The sequence below is a fragment of the Lampetra fluviatilis genome, chromosome 5 (genome assembly GCF_964198595.1).
Source record: "Lampetra fluviatilis chromosome 5, kcLamFluv1.1, whole genome shotgun sequence".
Lineage (NCBI taxonomy): Eukaryota > Metazoa > Chordata > Hyperoartia > Petromyzontiformes > Petromyzontidae > Lampetra > Lampetra fluviatilis.
This window is the reverse complement of record NC_136279.1, coordinates 3,276,166-3,294,508: the sequence shown is the minus strand read 5'-3', so window position 1 is coordinate 3,294,508 and position 18,343 is coordinate 3,276,166. Positions and strand designations below refer to the sequence as shown.

General features: G+C 54.4%; 1 protein-coding gene across 3 annotated transcripts in view; it reads right to left on the bottom strand.

Moving 5' to 3' along the window:
- Nucleotides 1-73: 73 nt before the first annotated feature.
- Nucleotides 74-18,343, bottom strand: part of LOC144932422 (ubiquitin carboxyl-terminal hydrolase 25-like) — a 30,786-nt gene continuing 12,516 nt past the window's right edge. For all 3 annotated transcript variants that reach the window (XM_078856457.1, XM_078856458.1, XM_078856459.1), the window contains exons 10-26: nucleotides 17,443-17,597; nucleotides 17,157-17,284; nucleotides 16,366-16,461; nucleotides 15,361-16,074; nucleotides 14,199-14,947; nucleotides 12,860-12,930; nucleotides 11,948-12,287; nucleotides 11,050-11,481; nucleotides 10,400-10,536; nucleotides 9,700-9,786; nucleotides 9,304-9,399; nucleotides 8,629-8,879; nucleotides 8,032-8,110; nucleotides 6,935-7,014; nucleotides 5,894-6,017; nucleotides 5,152-5,392; nucleotides 74-4,928 (exon numbers count right to left, since the gene is read on the bottom strand). In XM_078856457.1, the coding sequence (XP_078712583.1) occupies nucleotides 4,666-4,928; nucleotides 5,152-5,392; nucleotides 5,894-6,017; nucleotides 6,935-7,014; nucleotides 8,032-8,110; nucleotides 8,629-8,879; nucleotides 9,304-9,399; nucleotides 9,700-9,786; nucleotides 10,400-10,536; nucleotides 11,050-11,481; nucleotides 11,948-12,287; nucleotides 12,860-12,930; nucleotides 14,199-14,947; nucleotides 15,361-16,074; nucleotides 16,366-16,461; nucleotides 17,157-17,284; nucleotides 17,443-17,597 (4,043 nt within the window). In that variant the 3' untranslated portion in view covers nucleotides 74-4,665. The remainder of the gene's footprint in view (nucleotides 4,929-5,151; nucleotides 5,393-5,893; nucleotides 6,018-6,934; nucleotides 7,015-8,031; nucleotides 8,111-8,628; nucleotides 8,880-9,303; nucleotides 9,400-9,699; nucleotides 9,787-10,399; nucleotides 10,537-11,049; nucleotides 11,482-11,947; nucleotides 12,288-12,859; nucleotides 12,931-14,198; nucleotides 14,948-15,360; nucleotides 16,075-16,365; nucleotides 16,462-17,156; nucleotides 17,285-17,442; nucleotides 17,598-18,343) is intronic.

Here is an 18,343-nt window from a genome sequence, read left to right as displayed (position 1 = left end):
CATTTGGAATCAAGTGACTGCTTTTTTTTTTGTTTAAACTCCATCATCCACCGTCTCATCACAACATGATCACTGTCGACACTACAGTATATTTTACCTGCACACTTACCACCACCACACACACACGCACCCAAAAACCTCTCCAGTTAATGTCCGCTGTCTTTATTTGATATACAGGTGGAGCATAACCATTACTGTGGGTCAGTCTCAATGCTGCGTCAAACACAGCGAAAGCAGCACTGGAGAACAACACCCGGACGCCGCCGTGAAAACGTCGCACGTACCGTGCGTACAATTCGTATGACAGACGAATATACGGTTCCGTCCCCCGGCGAGAGTTTGCTGCGTGTAACAATATACATTTGTACGTCTTATCGCTCGCTCTAGCAGCATTAACATTGTGTAAGTTCAGTAGAATGTACACGCGTGCTTTGGCGGTCGTGTATTAAAGTGCGACTGTGCGTGCGTTGCGTGCGACGCACAAGTAGTAACTTGGCGACTGTGTTGTTGCACGTAAGCGATTCTTTTGAGTCCAGATATATAGTGGTTTGCGCATGTGACGTGGATCACGGTTGTTTGCGAGCGGCTGTTGTGGGTAGCTGTGCTTGAATGACTGCGCAGGCTGTGGATGTTTCTCCGTCGTCCATCCTCGATGCGGAGCGCCGATTTTCCATGCCCAAGCGACGCTGCGCGAGACCCATGCTACCCCGCTGCGGTGCTGGCATTTCACCAGTGATCTCCCGTCGTATTTAGATACACTTCCCCGTCACCTTAGGTTGCAGTTCTGAAGAGTGGTGTTATGGGTATTCTATAAGCGCGGGAGAACAGTTGCAGTGAACCACTCCACTGGGGGGGGGGGGGTAAATATTGGTTCCGAAGCACTAAATTGTGGAAAAGTGGGTTTTAAACCAATGTCATTTAAGGAGCCATACACAACGGCAGCATTGTGGGCTGATAGTATTTTCTTCCTGTGACATGGATTTTTCATGTATCAGACCCTTTGAAAGTGTAGCAGGGAAAGCTGGTGGGAAATTGAGTCAAGCTTATTTTCATCTGTTTTTTTTTTAAACATAAAAAAACTTAAATGCAGGCAACAAATGCACTTCAACACAAAAGCAAACGCACTTCACCGACCGAGAGGCCCACAGACTCGAACAGCAGGGATTGGCATCGCGGGATTTATCACACCACACCTCCTCAATCTTAAAAATAAAGTACAGTATTTGGGTTCACAACGGCCATGTCAGGCCGTTGAGCCAACCCCTCCAGCCAGTACCATTAAATACTCTTTGTATTTTCCCATTTTTTTTACTTACTGCATTAAATAAACTAAGTGAAACCAGCCAATGGGTTCACATGGGGTCACACTGGCTCTGTCAGGACACTGCGTCGGTGTGGAGGTTGGGCATTATTTTTAGACGCTAAGCCATGATGACCGGGGCTTGTTTACTGCCAGGCCCACTTGTGGGTGAGAGGACGAAGGGAAAATTGCTTCCTGCGACTGCCCTGCCCACTCCTCCACGCAGTGACTCCCATGACAGGCCATCACCTGTGAAGACTACAAAAGCGCAGAGCAACACAATAGCAAGTGTGTACGCCTGTAACAATTCTCCAACTGAAATTATTACTTTCAAGATACGTGACTTAAAGGTTGTGCGCATTCAGAATTAATTGGACATTATGCACGATACGCAAACGCGACCTTCAGGCTTAACGGTGCAAATGAGACGGAACACACGAGACGACAAAAATAAATTTGGATACGACTCCATATCGTAACATTGGATTGCGAATCGTTGAATGGCAACTGCTGCAATGCAGGGTGCAGCGTCCAAACGAACGTACTTAGCTTGAACTGCTTCAACAACCGAGGGGGCTTGTTGAGCAGACAAGATAGGCACGGCCGCGAACCGCTCGTGCGCACAGCAGGAGGACAAGGTTTGGTGGTAGTGTGAGATTGGTCAAAAGCCTGCGATGTGACTTCCAGGTTGTTCCACAACATCGTGTGACCACACAACTCCTGTAGGGGGGGAATCTGGAATTAATTGAAATGCTTCATTGTCCAGACACATCGCGCCCGACTAGGAGGACATCTGTGCGCAATCAAAACATTCACATAACCCGCAGTGGCGCCCTCTCTCATTAGTCATTGCCTTTTGCACCGATTCTCTCCCACTAGCCGGCGAGCTGCCCGTGGTGGATCTAAATTCATGTTGCCCGGACAGCATTAACCGTGCCAGTTCGTAAGGTGCAATTATTATTTAAAATTTCTCCACATTCTTGGGAGTGATGTTCACACGACACGAGACACTAATTGACCCCCGTCCACGACGGACGCTCATGGACTCGGCAAGCAGAGCGGGGGGGGGCAGTGGGACGTGTGTCGAGTTCCACAAACAGCAAACCAATGTGAGCATTAGCAAGCATAAGAGGTTTTTTTTTGGGTTAGATCGCTTCAATATAAATGTGTCCTTAAACCCTCCACCACCCGACACAGCCAACTGGTAATGGTTTTGTCGCGTAAACAAAACGTGCCAATTCATTACGAGCTCAGCACACGGTGCGTTGGAGAGTAAACCCACAAAACTCGGATTGTAAATGCTGTGGGTTTACTCTCCAACACACAGATGTCCTGAACTAGGAACGAAATGGCATGTTCTGTTTACGTGACAAACCTTACTAATTGTCCGTGTCGGGTGGTGGTGGGTTTAACGGCACATTTATATTCATGGCTAACTAAAAAAAACCTTTATTATGGATATTGGTCGCGAAAGCCTACTACGTGTTAAACTAACCATTGGCAAGCAACCGGAGCAACGGTTCTGCCCCACCAGTGGTAGCGTCACAAAAGCGCCTGCTCCCTCAACTCCCGATGGGAAGAGCTTTTGTCATGCAACGTTTCCGGAGTGTGAAGCTAAAGTGGAGTGTGGGGGAGGTGAAAACATGGGAGGGAAACGGTGCAAAACTGACAGGACGAGAGAGCGAGATGAGAGACACAAACAACAGGTACTAGGGACGAGCCCACGTAGATATGAAGGACATGTTGGGTTTTGGAGATGGGTCAGGATTCAGCAGTTTCAATACTTTGTGACCAATTTTATCCGACTTCGTGGCATCTGGATACCAGGCAAAGCATCGTTAATTCGGGCATCGGAGCTAACACTTCAGATTGAGAGCGTCTTTCAATTATCTGACCCGCACGGTCGGGAGGTGACCACCAGCTTGCCTGCCTGCAATTTCGACCAAAAGAACAAAACTAAATACGTCAACAAACTTTCTTGCAGTTCGCCTGTGACCGAGCTCAAAACTTGTAACACAAATACACAAGGTGTGCGAGAGGCTGATCAACTGTCCCATGACAATCAAGGACAGAGACCGACGCAAACCAACGCTTATCTTTGCCCAACGCGATGTCTCTGTGGTCGTGTCTACACGGGGTCGTCCCTCTTAACTTCCCACCCCCTGCAACCCCCATTCCCTCAATTGCACTTTAAAAGTTTAAAACGTCACGTGATCGCTTCTTCACATCAACGCCGGCCCAAGGATGACGGACGGCGCAGTCCTCGTTTCAAGCTCATGACCATGGCCAGTCGAGGAGTTCTCGGCGCTGCTGCGTTGTTTTGAGACGAGCACAAGGCAAAACACAAGCGTGACAGTTACGTGGGCTCGGGATGTAGCGAGGGAGAGCCTGCTGAGGACACGGCAAGCAACGGGCTCTTCCCTAAGACTTTGGCAAGCGTGCCGGGGATCTTTCCCGGAGGTTACGTACAGCGCATAACTTGTCCCAGGTGTCAGGGCATCATTCACAAGGGTGGGAGGGGGGGTGGGTTTGTGGAAAAAAAATACTTCCCATGGGATCACAAGCCAGACTTTGCACACGCTTTGTAGATCACGCGCACGGATACACGCACGGACACACGGGGAATTCCCGAAAAGAGGTGGAAAAATCTTCCGCCACTAATGGCGGCGGCCAGGCGGACCGTTGTTTGAGCACGCTCGACGCTTGACAGTTTGCTCTGAGTCGACGGTTCCATCACCCATCACTGCCCTGTGATTTTCGTCGGATGTTATTCTTATCACAATCATCGTCATCATCATCAACCAGAGTGCACCGCCTGCTGTGAAGTGGACATTAAAGAACCCGTGGCGTCCTTCACAAGGGTAGACCTTTGTGTTCCAGTGGCGTGGTCCAATATCCGCAAGTCAAATTCTGAAATGGGATGTTTCCAGGAATGGTGGTTTTGTGTGTGTTGATGCTGAAGAAGAGTCTTAAGGACCTGCAGAATTCCCAGGCAGAGCTGAGAATGCTCTTTCACCTCCAAAGACAAAATGAATCATTCTACGATATCTGGGAAGAACAGTGACATCCCTCAGAGCGGAAGGAATAATTTTCAGGATTCCCGAGGAGAACTAAGAAATCCCTCTATTGCCAACGCGAGAAGTGGCAGCTCAGTTCCTGGGAAGTGCTGATAAATATTCCAGGGCCAAAGAAAACATTCGAGGGAATTCCCCCAAAAGCTGGGAAAACTCTCGCAGCAAAAGGAAGCATTTGCGGAATTTCCGGGAAGAGCCGGCAAAGTTCCTAGCATCAAAACAACAGCGCTGAGAATCAGTTCTGCGGGTGAGCAGCCCCCGCCCCCGTTAACCCCACGCCCCGCTCGCTCGCTACGCCTCGCGCGGCCGATTCACCCTGAGCACTTCTGCCATCTTCTCGGCAAGCGTGTGGGGCGAGTAAGCCTTGAGGCGTGGCGGGGCCCGCAGGCCGCGCCAGTTGTCGCCGGAAGATTCGCATTTGCGGGGCTCGGAGGGCGGCGGCGGCGGCGGCGGCCCCTGCAGGGGAGGAGGAGTGAGCTGTGTCGGCGGAGCCGGCTCGGGCTGGTAGTCCAGCAGCCGCGGCAGGAAGTCGGTGAGCAGCTCCTGGAGTTCGGCTGCGGGAGGGCGACAGTCAACTGGTCAGTGTGGAGTGCTCGGTCAGTGTGGGCGGAGTAACTCAAATGTGGCCAGCGTTGTGTCTTCATTCAGCGTTGTGCGTCCCGCGTCCCGGTCAGTGCATCGTTGCCATTTTGAGAGTGCCCACTGTGTGGTGCGACCCGAGCTGTTCTGTGCGGCGTGCTGCATGCTAAACGCGGCACGTGGCGTGCGGTCCCTCACACGCCATGTCGTCGCGGCCGAGGTAGGAGCACCAGCGGTCGCGCATCAGCTCGACGGCGCACAGGTCGGACTCCCTGGCCACAGCCGCCTCGTCCCCGGCGTCGCCGCCCTCGCAGGAGCTGCCCAGCGGGGCCAGGAGCGCCATGGCAGGCAGCACCAGCTCCGTCATGACGGCGAGCGAGCGCGTGGCCTGGGCCACGTCCCCCGTGCCGAACGTCAGCGCGCACGCCTCGTTGACTCGCTGGGGCGGCGCGGGGAGAGAGAGGGAAGACGGCGGAAGAGGGAGCACGGAGAGAGTTGGAACCGACTCGATGCCGGACCAATCGGTGTGGGGGACGTTGACGAGCAGACAAGACTTTGTGAGGGTAAAACAAGAGCTCATCTGGCACAAATACAGTGACATTCTTGACGTGCCTGGCTATGTCTTTGCTCGTAGCCAGGCAGCTTAAACCTCCGATTAGCACGGTTGGCTAAATACGGTGTGAAATAAGTTCAACATACAAACGTAAAACGCAGCAAATTGGCCAAAATGCCTGGGTCTGACCCGTGACGCTCTTGCCGGCAGCAAGAGTCTTCCGCACTGCAAGCGACGGCATCAAAGCGCACCGAGCTTGGCACAAGCATTGTGGTGACGTCACTGGCCACTTCGTGGCGAATGGTGGCTGTTTGTTGTTGTTGTTGTCGAGCGTGAGAGCGGTGGAGGTGTGGCTGGCGAGTGAGCAAGCCAGGAGCGGAGCCTCACCCGCACGCACACCCTGCGGTAGCGCGCCAGCACGTCGCGCCGCACGCCCCGGCGCTGGCCGCGCGCCAGCAGCTCCTCGTTCACCGCATGCGCGTGCATTAAGCACGGCAGCGCCTCCGTGTACCTGCACGCGTACACAAGGGCACACGGGCGCACAAAAGACAAAGATCCCCCCGCATGGCTTCAAGAGACCGTTGGGGCAAGTGCTGTTAGCGAGCACTTACGAAGGCCGGAAGGACACACGAGGGGGTGGGTGACCAGCACCACGCGCGGCCGCCATCAAACACCACACATGTACACAAGACAAGACTTCAAGCCGTGTGTCTCTGCGTTTAATTTAGAGGCCGAGGCTTCGATGAGCTGTTTGTAAACCCCGGCCTCACTTTGAAATTGAACCACCGTGGAATCCCTGTGCACTACACATTACATAGTGTGTGTCTGATGTTCAATAATAAAGCCCGCACGCCCAACCACCGCTTGCCCAAGCAGGCTTTGTTTGGCCAGGGGGGACTAAATGGGTGCGGCACGGGCTAGAGAAGAGATGAGCTGATGTGGTACAGGAAGATGTGGAGATAAGTAGATTTGCTGATGGAGGAGGCTCGGGAAAGATGCTACTCGGTAGTTGGGAGGCAGTTGCTCTCCAATAGAGGGCAGAGATGCGACGCTCACAACAAGGAGCGGAGCGTCGGGCGGATAAAACACAGCAGTTGGCACAGTGCGGAGCACAGGTGGTGTGCATCTGCCAGTCATCTCAGTCAACCCATGGCACTTGGGTCTGTCCCGTGATCTGTCAGCGAGCCTTTGACACCTCACGTGACCTAAAAGTACACCTGGTCTGGCACAGGCGCTATGGTGAAGTCACTGCCACTTAGTAGCAACAAATTGCCGGCAGTGTCTATGTTTACCTGAGCCCAATCTTTCTGTACGCTACTAAACGATGCCAGTTCTCTGCACTGCTGATCCGAGGTAACTGATGTTCACTATTCAATGATCACACAGCCACACTCACTCTCAATCTCACACACACACACAGTGTGGTACCTGCCCTCCTGATATTTCTCGATGCCCATAACCAGGTAAACACACACTTGCCGGAACAGCTCATACTCCTGGTGCCATTTCTATGAAGAAAAAACACACAAACACGCATACAGATAAAGCACATACACACACACGTGCATTACAATTACATACGCACATCCATACATTTGACAAAGATAGCCTCAACAGACTGTTGGGGCAAGTGTTGTGAGCGAGCACCTATGAAGGCCGGAACGGCACACGAGGGGGTGGGTGTGGCCAGCACCACGCCCGACTGCCTTTGCCTCCCCAGTAGCAATGCTTACACACCGCACCAGGTACTCATTTGAGGCTGAGTCGACCTAGGGGAGGGCCAAGACCGGTTCAGATAATTGTCACTGGTGTTGGCCACATGTGGGAATCTAACTCAGGTTTCGTATCGCAGTGCACTACACCGCAACAATTCCCGCTCCCCATATATCCACGCACTTCAGTAGTTTTCCTGCTGTAATTGTCTCACCTGATGACGATCGCTTGTGTTGCGATCGAAACGTCGCGATCTATGATTTTCTACCTACGTGACTTTACCGAAAGAACCAAAGAGTACTCATACACTACTTAAACACACACAGATAGTCCCCGAGTTACGATGGTCCGACTTACGATATTTCGATCTTACGATGGCGATAGCGATACGACAAAATTGTCAAATATTTTAAATTTCGCACGGCAGGCAAACGCAGCAGCGTACGAGGTACGATACTGTACGTTGGGACGCTGCCGGGATGTACTGTACGCTTCTCCCACCTTGTGTGGTGATGCCTCTCACTCTCATCAGCGGTCGACGGAGTTAAGTTGTCTCGGTGTTAGCAATACAGTATTGTAATTAATAAATACATACAGTATATAGCTTATACAGTACGGTACTGTAAATTTCTCTGTTTTGCTAAATTATCACCATTCTCTAAGACTCCGGTGTAGGCTAGGCCATCTTCGACTTATGATATTTTTGACTTACGATGGGGTCGTCGTAACGCTTCTCATCGTAAGCAGAGGACTACCTGTACATGCGGGTTTCTTGAGGGTTGTGTGTGTGCTGGAGATGGTGGATCACACACCTGGTACTCAGCTGGATCCATATCCTCAGGACTGATTTCTTGCAATTTCGCCTGAGCAACCTTCATTATCTTAATGAGCCTAGTGAGAAAGACACACGCACATTTTGCATTCACAATACCGAATTCTAGACTCGTATTCTAGGTCACGACTCAGCTCAGGCTTGGCTCGTTTGAGCCGTCTCAAACCCGACGCTTTACTTGAGCCGGCTCTGAGGACGGCCCCAGCCATGTTCAGGATTTCAATTGAGCTAAGCCCTGAGCCGAGCCACGTCTGAGCCACTCATTCTCCTTTGAAAGCAAACCGATCAGTTCAAGCCTCTGAGCGTTAGAGGCCACGTCAGAGCCGAGCTGTGACTACGAATACAATCGGATAACTGGGTAATCAAGATCAGTGGCTTACGACTGTTCCATGAACATTATATTCAAGATCAGTGTCTAGGAAACTGGGGTTGGGGATCGGTGAATTGGTGCTCTGTTCCAGGAAAACGGGTGTTCAGGACCAGTGGCTTGGGACTGTTTCAGGAGACAGGCGAGTGGGACCAGGGAATCGGTAAATCAGTCAAGTGGGACCAGGGAATCGGTGCACTAGGGCCTCACTGCTCGTCGTAGCTCAAGTTCCGGTCGGCGAACTGCTCGAGCAGAGCGCGCTCCACCACGCGGTTGGGAGCCTCGTTCTGGAAGAGGTAGATGACGACGTGCTCCAGCCGCTCCTCACGGCCGCGCCACGCCATCGCCGCCGCCGCCCCCGACGTGCCCGCGGGCGCCAGGGGGGGCGACGCGGGCGAGGAGGCGTCCGGGTACGACTCCTGCGCCAGGGCTCTCAGGCGCGCGTACTCTACGCGGAACGCCTGCACGCAGGGTGGTAGGGTTGGGGGGTGGTGGGTGGGGGGACAGAGGCACGCGGACGGTGCAATGTGAGAGGAGACCGGAGTATGCTTACCAAGGCGCACGAGGAGGGTAAACAAGGTCCGCACAGAGAGATTCACGTTATCTGCGGGTGTGCTACCATCACAGAATCTTCATTTAATTCTGGAGAAATCCGATGAGCTACGAAGCTCTTTGTCATCGATTATTGTCCAACTGGCCGTGTATACACGCATTGTGCCGACCAATAAATACATCGTGTGGACCACACACAAACGGGCGACACACGAGGCCCCGGTTCAAGCTTCCAGGGAAGCGGCAACCCAACAAATTAACCCAGGATGTCAACGCCGTGTCTCCATGGTAACGGCAGCTCTCAGAGCGGCCGGTTACCGCGGTGACAGTTACCTCGATGAGGGTGGCCTCGGGCCCCTGAGCCTCGCGCACGAGCCGGGCTCGAGCGACCGCCATGAGCACGCCTTGCATGGCCGGCGTCAGCATCACCTGCACACGCACGCACGCACAAACATCCACCGTGTGGTCAGCGACGTGTGGGGCTCGTGATGTTTGGGGCTAATGGTCCTGTTAATGCCAGCAGAGCGCATGAATGGGTGCTGTGCACAGCACGAAGCCTGGCCGCCTTTGTCCCCCAGTGGTGATGCTTCATGCACACCGCACGCCAAGTCCCATTTGTCTCACCGCCGTCTTCCTGTGTCCGAGTGTCTCCCTCACCTCCCCGTGCGTCCTATTTATCTCCCGTTCACCTTGCGCGTGTCCCCCGCATCTCGCGCCCCCCCCCCTCACCTCGTCGTTGTAGCCATGCTCCTCCGCCTGGACGACGATGGTCCCCACGTCCGGGATGGAGACCTCGACGACGCGCTCCACCCTGGGCTGCAGGCACACACGCACACACGCACACACACACACGGGCACACACGGGCACACGCACACACACACGCACACGGGCACACGGACGAGACGGGCGCAGCAGAGGGGTCAATCGCTGAAGAGGTGAACGGCGTGCGGTGTCGTGATGCGTCACCGCCGGGCTCCACCACACCGGAATGACGACGATGGTGATGATAATGAAGAAGGATAACCGCATCTGAGCCGGACACAAAGAGTGACCGACGTAGAGGTAAGAAAAAGATTGCACGTAGGAGAAGACATGATGATGCAGGCAGCGATGGGAGGGAAACTGGCACTATTCGGACATATATGTAGGATGAACTTTAACAGGAAAATGAAATGTGTTGTTCGGAAAAATGGAAGGAACAGGACAGAGAAGAAGACCTAACAGAGAATGGCCTGATGCAGACATAAGAGATTGGTGTCAGAGAGATATGCACTACTTGAGCATATTGGCACAAGATAGCGAAAAGTGAAATAAATTACGAAATATCGTGATGATGATGATTAAGAGGACTATAATCACTTGGATGATAATAACGACGATGATGATAATCCAGAGATGACGACGATGATGATGATGATAAACACTTGCCTTTTCCGTCGGCGTGTCCGGGCCTACTTTCATGTACTCCTCCGCGCCTGAAGGTGACGGTGACGGGGCTGGAGTCACTTCACGGCCAGGCAGAGACGCAGATCCGTCCGCCTCACTGCCATGCCTCTGGGTCTCGCCTCCCAGAAAGAAAAAAAAATGATACTGTGACAGGAATAGTGTTGGGGCAATAGCCCTTGTTGAGAGCAATAAAGAATCATGGTTATAATCTGATAGAGCGCCCTCCTGTTCACTGGGATAGCTCAGAGCGCTTTATATCACATCTCATATCAAACATTTGTAAGGGCACCCCCGGTGGCAGCTGTCCCTGTGGGCACGTGGTGACTCAGCACGTAGCCCATGTACACACAACTTCAGCTACGGAGTCAACCGAGGGGAGGGCCCAGGACTGTTTAAAATATTCTCCATCGTTATTGGCTGTGAGCTGGAATCAAACTCGCCGGGTTCGTAGCAGAGTGGCGCAAATCACAACAACACTCCTGCTTCCCACGCGCACAGAAAAACAAAGATGCCCCCATGTTGCCTGAACAGACTGTCAAGGCAAGTGTTTTTCGCGAGCAGCACTTATGAAGGTCGGCCCGCCACGCCCAACCACGCGCCCGCTCACTCTCGCGCACGCGCGCGTAACTCACTGATCGATGCGACGTCCGTTGCGCGCCCCTCGCGCTCGCGCGTCTCCTCTCGCTCGCCCGCACGCGCGCGTCCGTTCACGTGCTCGCGCGTCGGCTCCGCTTCCTGCTCGAGCGAGTTCGTCTGCGAGTGCTTGTCCGCCCGCTCCTGCTCACGCGAGGCCCCCTCGCCCTCGCGTGAAGGTGCCGCCGCCGCCGCCGGCGGGCCCGCCCGCGCGGGCGCTTGCTCGTGCCGGCGCTCCTCCTGCTCGTGTTCGCGCGGCTCCGCGCGCTGCCCGGGCTCCCGCGTGTCCCCCCCGTCAGGCTCTGCGGGCCGCTCCGGCCCGTTGCCCCGCGCCGCCATCTCCGACAGGAAGCGGTGGTTGTCTTTGGCGACGAGGTCGCGCAGGGCGGGCGACAGGGAGGAGAGGTCGCCCACGGCTTCGCCCGCCAGCTCTACGTACGCACGCACGCAAACATATATATTCTAAAACACACATATGACAAGAGCCTCGCGCGAGTGCGTCGAGTTATCATTACGTACGTGTGCTCGTCTGTGTGAGCGTGCTGGCCTTCATAGGTGCTCGCTAACAGTATTTGCCCCAACATGCTGTTAAGGCTTTGTGTGTGTGTGCATTTGTGGGGAGCAGTAGTGTAGTGGTTAACGTGCTGGGCTACGAACCTGATGGATCGGATTCGATTCCCGCTCATCGGTGACAAATATCTGAAGCGGTCCTGGGGCCTTCCCTATGTCTACTCATGTAAAAATCGTCACTTGGGAAACAAAGGAGACTGGGCGTGGGTGTTGGGCACCCACCCCTTCGTGCGAAGGGCCGACCTTCATATGTCGCTATCAGCACTTGCTCCAACAGTTCGGTGAGAGTTATATGGGGGTTCTTTGTCTTTGTGCGTGGTCACGTACCGGTAGTGAATTCGTGCGCACGGGCGTTCACGTACACCAGGCAGTACGCGCTGGCGCTGCGCGCGCCCCCTCCGTACGAGTCGCGCACCAGCTCGGCCCAGGAGGCGCGGCTCACGCGCACGTCGTTAAACTTGCGCCAGCAGGAGCCGGAGCCTGAGCTCTCCTCACTCGCACCAACGCTGTTGCTGTTGGAGCTTGCGCTGTTGCCATTGGTGGTGCTGCTGCTGCTGCTGCTGGTGCTGGCGGCGGGTAGACGTGCGTGCTCGCGGACGTACGCCCAGTAGTGTCCCGCCATGGCCTGCCCGTCGTGCACCAGCACGGCGTGCAGCCGGTACGGGAGCTGCGCACGGATTGGGGCGGTGCCACAACACACGCGCGCACACACAGGTACAAAGACAACGATCCCCCGTATAGCCTTAACAGATGGTCGGGGAAAGTGCTGTTAGCGAGCAGCCTATGAAGGCCGACACAGCACACGATGGGGTGGGTGGTCAACAAAACACCGTACTGCCGCTCTCCCCCACCGCACACACGCACACAAGCACACAGATGCAAACAGCAAGAATAACATGGCTGTCGCCATACATCCTTCTCTGTTTACATATTAGTGCTATAGTCACCCGATATCGGCTTCATGTTTAGTTTTGTAATTTGTGCTGTGATCAATCTGGAGGTGATCTAACCAATCCCATTTGCGCTGTAAGGAATTTAATACCTGGCTTTGATTTAACTTTGATTTGTGTTTGCAACCGTTTCTGATTCCTCATGTGACAGTGGTTTTGTTTCCGATTTCTTCCTGTAATTTTGTGACCGACATCCTTCCCGCAAATGAGACCATCCCGGTGGCCTTGAGTTTCTCCTGGTTAAACAAAATAAATTGACACTCGAGTGCATATGCATGTGTGTGTGTACCTGTCTAAAGGTCTTGTCCGTGTACATTAAGTCGATGGTTCTTTTGATTCGACAGATGCTGTCCTGAAGATCTGGTGAAAAATAAATAGACAGGGACACAGAGACAAAGCGGGGGAGACGGAGGCAGACGGGGAGTGGGTGAGGGAACCAGATAGGACAAAAGACACAAAGGAACAGAGTGGAATATGAGTGCGACAACAAAATTAAACGGAAGGAGAAAGCGAGCAAGTAACCCTTTCCCGTTCCGATGACGTGCGTGTACATAACCAAAACGAAACCGGAAGAAAATCTCAAAATAAAATATCTCAATCGGTACCGAGACTCCCACAAGGCCATGCGGGAGGGCGTGTGGCACAGTTTGTGGCCAGCCATCATCGACTGCGGTCGTGTCGCTACAGTTCTCTGTGGTGAGGACAATGTCTTTTAAAACAACGGGACCCACCCTGCAACTTGCAGACGCCTCGGAACGGGAAAGGGGTTAACACGGAGAAGCAAGAGTAGGAGTCGAGAAGGAAGAGAGAGACATGGAGATGGCTGGGAGGAGAGAGGGGAGGAAAGAGGCGGCTGGGACAAATACATAGCCAGGGTGAGGAAGCAAGGGGATTTAGGAAGATGGAGCGAGCCCAAGTGAGCCAAGAAGAAGGGGGGTAAAGACGTCACTCGGCGTGCGCCTCACAGCCGTGTGTGCACGCTCTCCCATGTAGGCCGCGTGCGAAGCGGCGTTCCAAGTGCACGGCTGCATTTAACAGCCTCGGCATAGAGGTGGCCAGGCAGCTCAGGGGGTCAAAGCGCTGAGCCAGTATCGCTTCGTGCCTGGGTTTGAATCCGGGCAACTGTCTTGTGATTTAAATGGGTTGCTAAGTGCACGTGCTTGCAAGGGTGCGTGTGTGGGTGAGTGCGTGCGTGGGGTGGGTGTGTGAGTGGGTGGGTGCATGGGTGGGTACGTGGGTGGGTACGTGGGTGGGTACGTGGGTGGGTACGTGGGTGGGTGCGTGAGTGGGTGGGAGCGTGGGCGGGTGCGTGGGTGGGCGCGTGTGTGTGCGTGGGCAGGTGGGTGTGTGAGAAGGTGCGTGGGAGGGTGCGTGCGTGGGTGAGTGGATGCATTGGTAAGTGGGTAGATGTGTGGGTGTGTGTGTGAGTGCGTGGATAGGTGTGTGCGTGGGTGGGCAGGTGGGTGGGTGCGTGGGTGGGTGCGTGGGTGGGTAGGTGCATGGGTGGGTGGGTAGGTGCATGGGTGGGTGGGAAGGTGCGTGAGTGTGTGGGTAGGTGGGTGGGTGTGTGGGTGGGTGTGTGGGTGGGTGGTGTGGGTGGGTGTGTGGGTGCGTGCATGCGCCCTCACCCTGCAGCTCCCTCTGCACTTGGCTGTTCCAGCGGCTCAGCACGGCCCTCATCGTCTCCAGCTCCAGCGCCGTCACCGCCTGTGGCGCCGGGCAACCGTGCCACTCCAGGCGCCCCCCCTCCTGCCGCGCCTCGACCGCCTGCACCCGCTGTACGTCACACTGCTGTGTCGAGCCTTCCTGTTGCTCCTTACACTCCTCCGAGTTCTCCTGCTGAAAGTTTCCTTGCTGTGGGTTACCCTGTTGCACATGCTCCTGCTGCACGTTTCCTCGGTGCTGCTGCTGCTGCGTGTCCTGCGGCAAGCTCACTTGGTTTGCCTCCGGCTGCAGGTCGAAACGCTGCTGCGTCTCTGTCTGCCGGTTACTCTCCCCGTGTGCCAACTCCTGCTGCTGCGTGACGTCTTTTTGCTGGCTCCCCTCCTCTTCTCCCTGCTGCACGTTCTCCTGCAGTGTGTCCACCTGCATTGCCTCCTGCTGCAGGCTGCCTTGATGCGGCACACTGGCCTGTTGCGAGTCGGCTGTCCGTTGTTCGGTCCCGGGTGGTGGTGGATCGCCAGTCCGATTTTGCTCGCCGGACTTCTGCTGCGCCGGGACCTCCTGTCGCGACCGGGCGCCGTGGCGTTCTTGCGTGTGGTGCGGTTCGGGTGCTGCGCAAGCCACGGTGGCTGCTGCAGAAGGTGGCTGCGGCTGCGGCTGCTGCCGCTGTTGGTGAACTTCATCATCAGCGACAACGCAGCCCGGAGCAGCTGTGCTGAAACGACCAGCATCACCCAGCACCGTCAGCATCTCCATCAGCATCGCCGCCGTGCTCATTATCATCACCATCAACGTCATCATCGCAAAGCGTCATTACACTAACGAGCAGCGTCAGCATCGCCATTAAAATCACCGCCATGATCATCATCACCATCAACATCACCAGCGTCATTACATTATCAAGCACCATCAGCATCTCCATCAACATCACCACCACCATCATCGACATCATCCTCATTACAATAACCAACACCATTACACTCACCACCATCACCAATACCAACATCATCGACATGACCATCACCACCAATCAGTATCTCCATCATCACCATCATGCAGTGGGCATTGATGCACTAGTGGGCGTGTGTGTGTGTGTGTGTAAATGTGTGAGCGTGTGAGCGACATCACCTCTCGCTCTCGGATAAATCGCCGTTGATATCCAGCGCCTCTGCCTTCGGCTGTTTCGATGACTCATCAGGAGGGGGTAGAGCCACTCCCAGTTCGGCGACCCCATTAATCAACACGGGGCCGGTGTCATCCACTAACAAGGCCCGCTCGGCCGGTGACTTCACAACACTGGGCGGAGCAACGTGATTGGTCGAGGCTATGTGAATGGGCAAGACCGCAGGAGATGGAGCTGTGTGATTCATTGATGGCGTGGGGGTGGGAGTGGTCGCACAAGATGGCGCAACGTGATTGGTTAAAGGTACAGGTATAGGTAAGGAGGTAGGAGATGAAACAATGCGATTGGTTGACTGCATAGGAGTGGGCGGCACAGTGGAAGACGGATCACTGTCATTAGTTGAAAGTACAGGGATAGGCGAGGCTGCGGGAGATGAAACAACGTGATTGGTTGATGGTATTGCAGTGGACTCGGCAATGGGAAACAGAGCGATGTTATTGGTCAAGACTACTTGAGAGGATGAGACGGTGGGAGATGTAGTGACGTGATTGGTCGAGAGCGTGCAAGGTGACTTCGCAGCGGACGATGGACCCTTGTGATTGGCTAAGGATGTAGGAGGGAGCAAGAGAGTAACAGGAGGTGTGGATGCAAACTGCAGGGCGCAGGAGAGGATATCAACCAACGGGTACCTCTGAGGACCGGACCCATAGTTCTGATATCTGGACACCCACGGAAACACAGAGACACGGGGGGACAAAGACGAACCAAAACAAGGGAATGTGAGACACATTACAACAATGAGACAAGAATGCACATCAAGTCACTGGGAATGTATGTGTGTGCATATATGACCATTACAAAACACCTGTGTTTGGCCCGATTCCAACTGCTATTGGCACGTGGCCATGAAGCTCTGGTGCCACCCAGCAGGGCAGCGTGGGCCAGCAGAAGAGGAACAGTAATCAGCCAATAAATGCTAAATGGGGAGAAGTGGGGGGTGAGGCTGTTACCGTGCTAGGGTTTGCTGGAGGTGGCTCTGCTGCTCGCTCAAGCGCCGGATCTCATCCCTCTTGATCCTTGTCACCTCCTTGTTACTCTCCATGTACCTACATCATCATCACCATCACTACCATCGTCACCATACCCTACATTATCAACATCGCCACCATCAATACCAGCACCATCTTCCATTATAACCATGCCCGACATCATCATCAACATCACCACCCCCCGATTGTCAACAAACGGAACATCAACACCAACGCACAGTCACCATCAACACCATCACGGACCCCCATTGTCGACATCCTACAATTTCAAACATCACCGCAACGGTTACCATCAGTATCAACACCACCGTGATTAACAACGTGGTGTGTGATGAGGCATCGGTGAAACCCAGCGTAGATGTGGGTAGATGGGCATTGGGGTGTTTGTAGACATGGATAAGTGCGCACGTGTTGATGTGTACTGGTCGTTGTCTGTTATTGGTGGGTAAGAGTATGTGTTAAGATGTATGTTAGGGTGTGTGGTGATAGCTGTGTTAGGCTGCTTCTTGGTGAGCCTGCAGTAGGGGGTGTGTGTGTGTTTGTCAGCGGAGAGCGGTAGTGCAGTGGTTAGTGTGCTACACTGCGCAACCTGGTGAGACTCCGGGTAAGGGTGTGTGTTGGCTGGTGTGTGTCAGGACTCGGTGTGAGTCAGTAACTTAGTGTGCAAGTATATGGCCTAGCAATGTGCTGTGTGTTACGCTCAGTGCTCCGAGTCGGAGCTCGCGTGTCTGTGCTTCTTCGTGTGTTGCTACCGGTCCATGTAGATGGTGTCGGGGAACTCGAGTCGGGAGTGGATTTTCTCCGGGCGTCCAACCTCCGTGTTGAAGCGAAATCGAGACAACTCGAGTGTGAGCACAGGGGGCAGCTCCGAGAACCACAGCTACACACGCAGAGATCGCAGTCACACGGAGATCACGGTCGCACAGAGACCACGGACGCACGGAGTATCACCAAACACCATCACACGCTTCCCCACCACGTGGGTACCATCACACGTCACCGTCGTCACACGGGAACCAACAGACGCGATGCCAGTACCTCTTGCCCAGAGGAGGCGCAAGCAGGCGGCTGCTGCTGCTGCTGCTCGATGTCGCCAGCCATGGTGGCGTGCTCCAGGCACTCGTGGAGGTCGTGGAACCCCGACACACGCACGGGCAGCGGTCCGAAGCCCTCGAGCACCGCAAACCGCTTCCCTAAACACACACACACATGGATAAAGATCGCCCCCTCCCCCATATAAATATATATATAACCTTTAACAGTTTTGGAGCAATTGCTGTTTGGGAGCACCTATGAAGGACAGCACGGCACACGAGGGGGTGGGTGGCCAGCACCAAGCCCACCCGCCTTTGTCTCCCAGCAACCAGGTACTCATTTGAGGCTGAGTCGACCTAGGGGAGGCCTAGGACCGGTTCAAATAATTGACACTGGTGTTGGCCGTGAGCGGGAATCGAACTCGGTTCGCCGGGTTCGTAGCGCAGTGCACTAACCGCTACACTACCGCTCCCAAACATACATACAAACGCACACTCACACACACACAAACAGGCATAGGCACACAGACAGGTATAGCCAGACAGGTATAGCCACACAGGTACACACAGGAAGGCGCACACATGCAGGAATGGGCACGGTCGCACACGAAAACACGCAGGTGAAACTATCAGGGTAGGGTCGGGGGTTGGGGCAATGATAAGGTAAGAATAGATGTTGGATTAGAGGTCGGGTTCGTGATAAAGCTACAAGGATATCATGACTGAGGATGAGCTGTAGTGTGAGAGGAAAAGCAGGAAGGATCGGAATGGGTGTTGGGTTATTGGTAGGCTAGGGTTGGGGGTTAGTGGTGGCAAGGTTAACAATAGGTGTCTGGTGAGGGGATAAGGGCTGTGTTCTGGGTTAAGATTAGGCGTAGGTGCGGGGTAGAAGTTGGGTTTGGGGC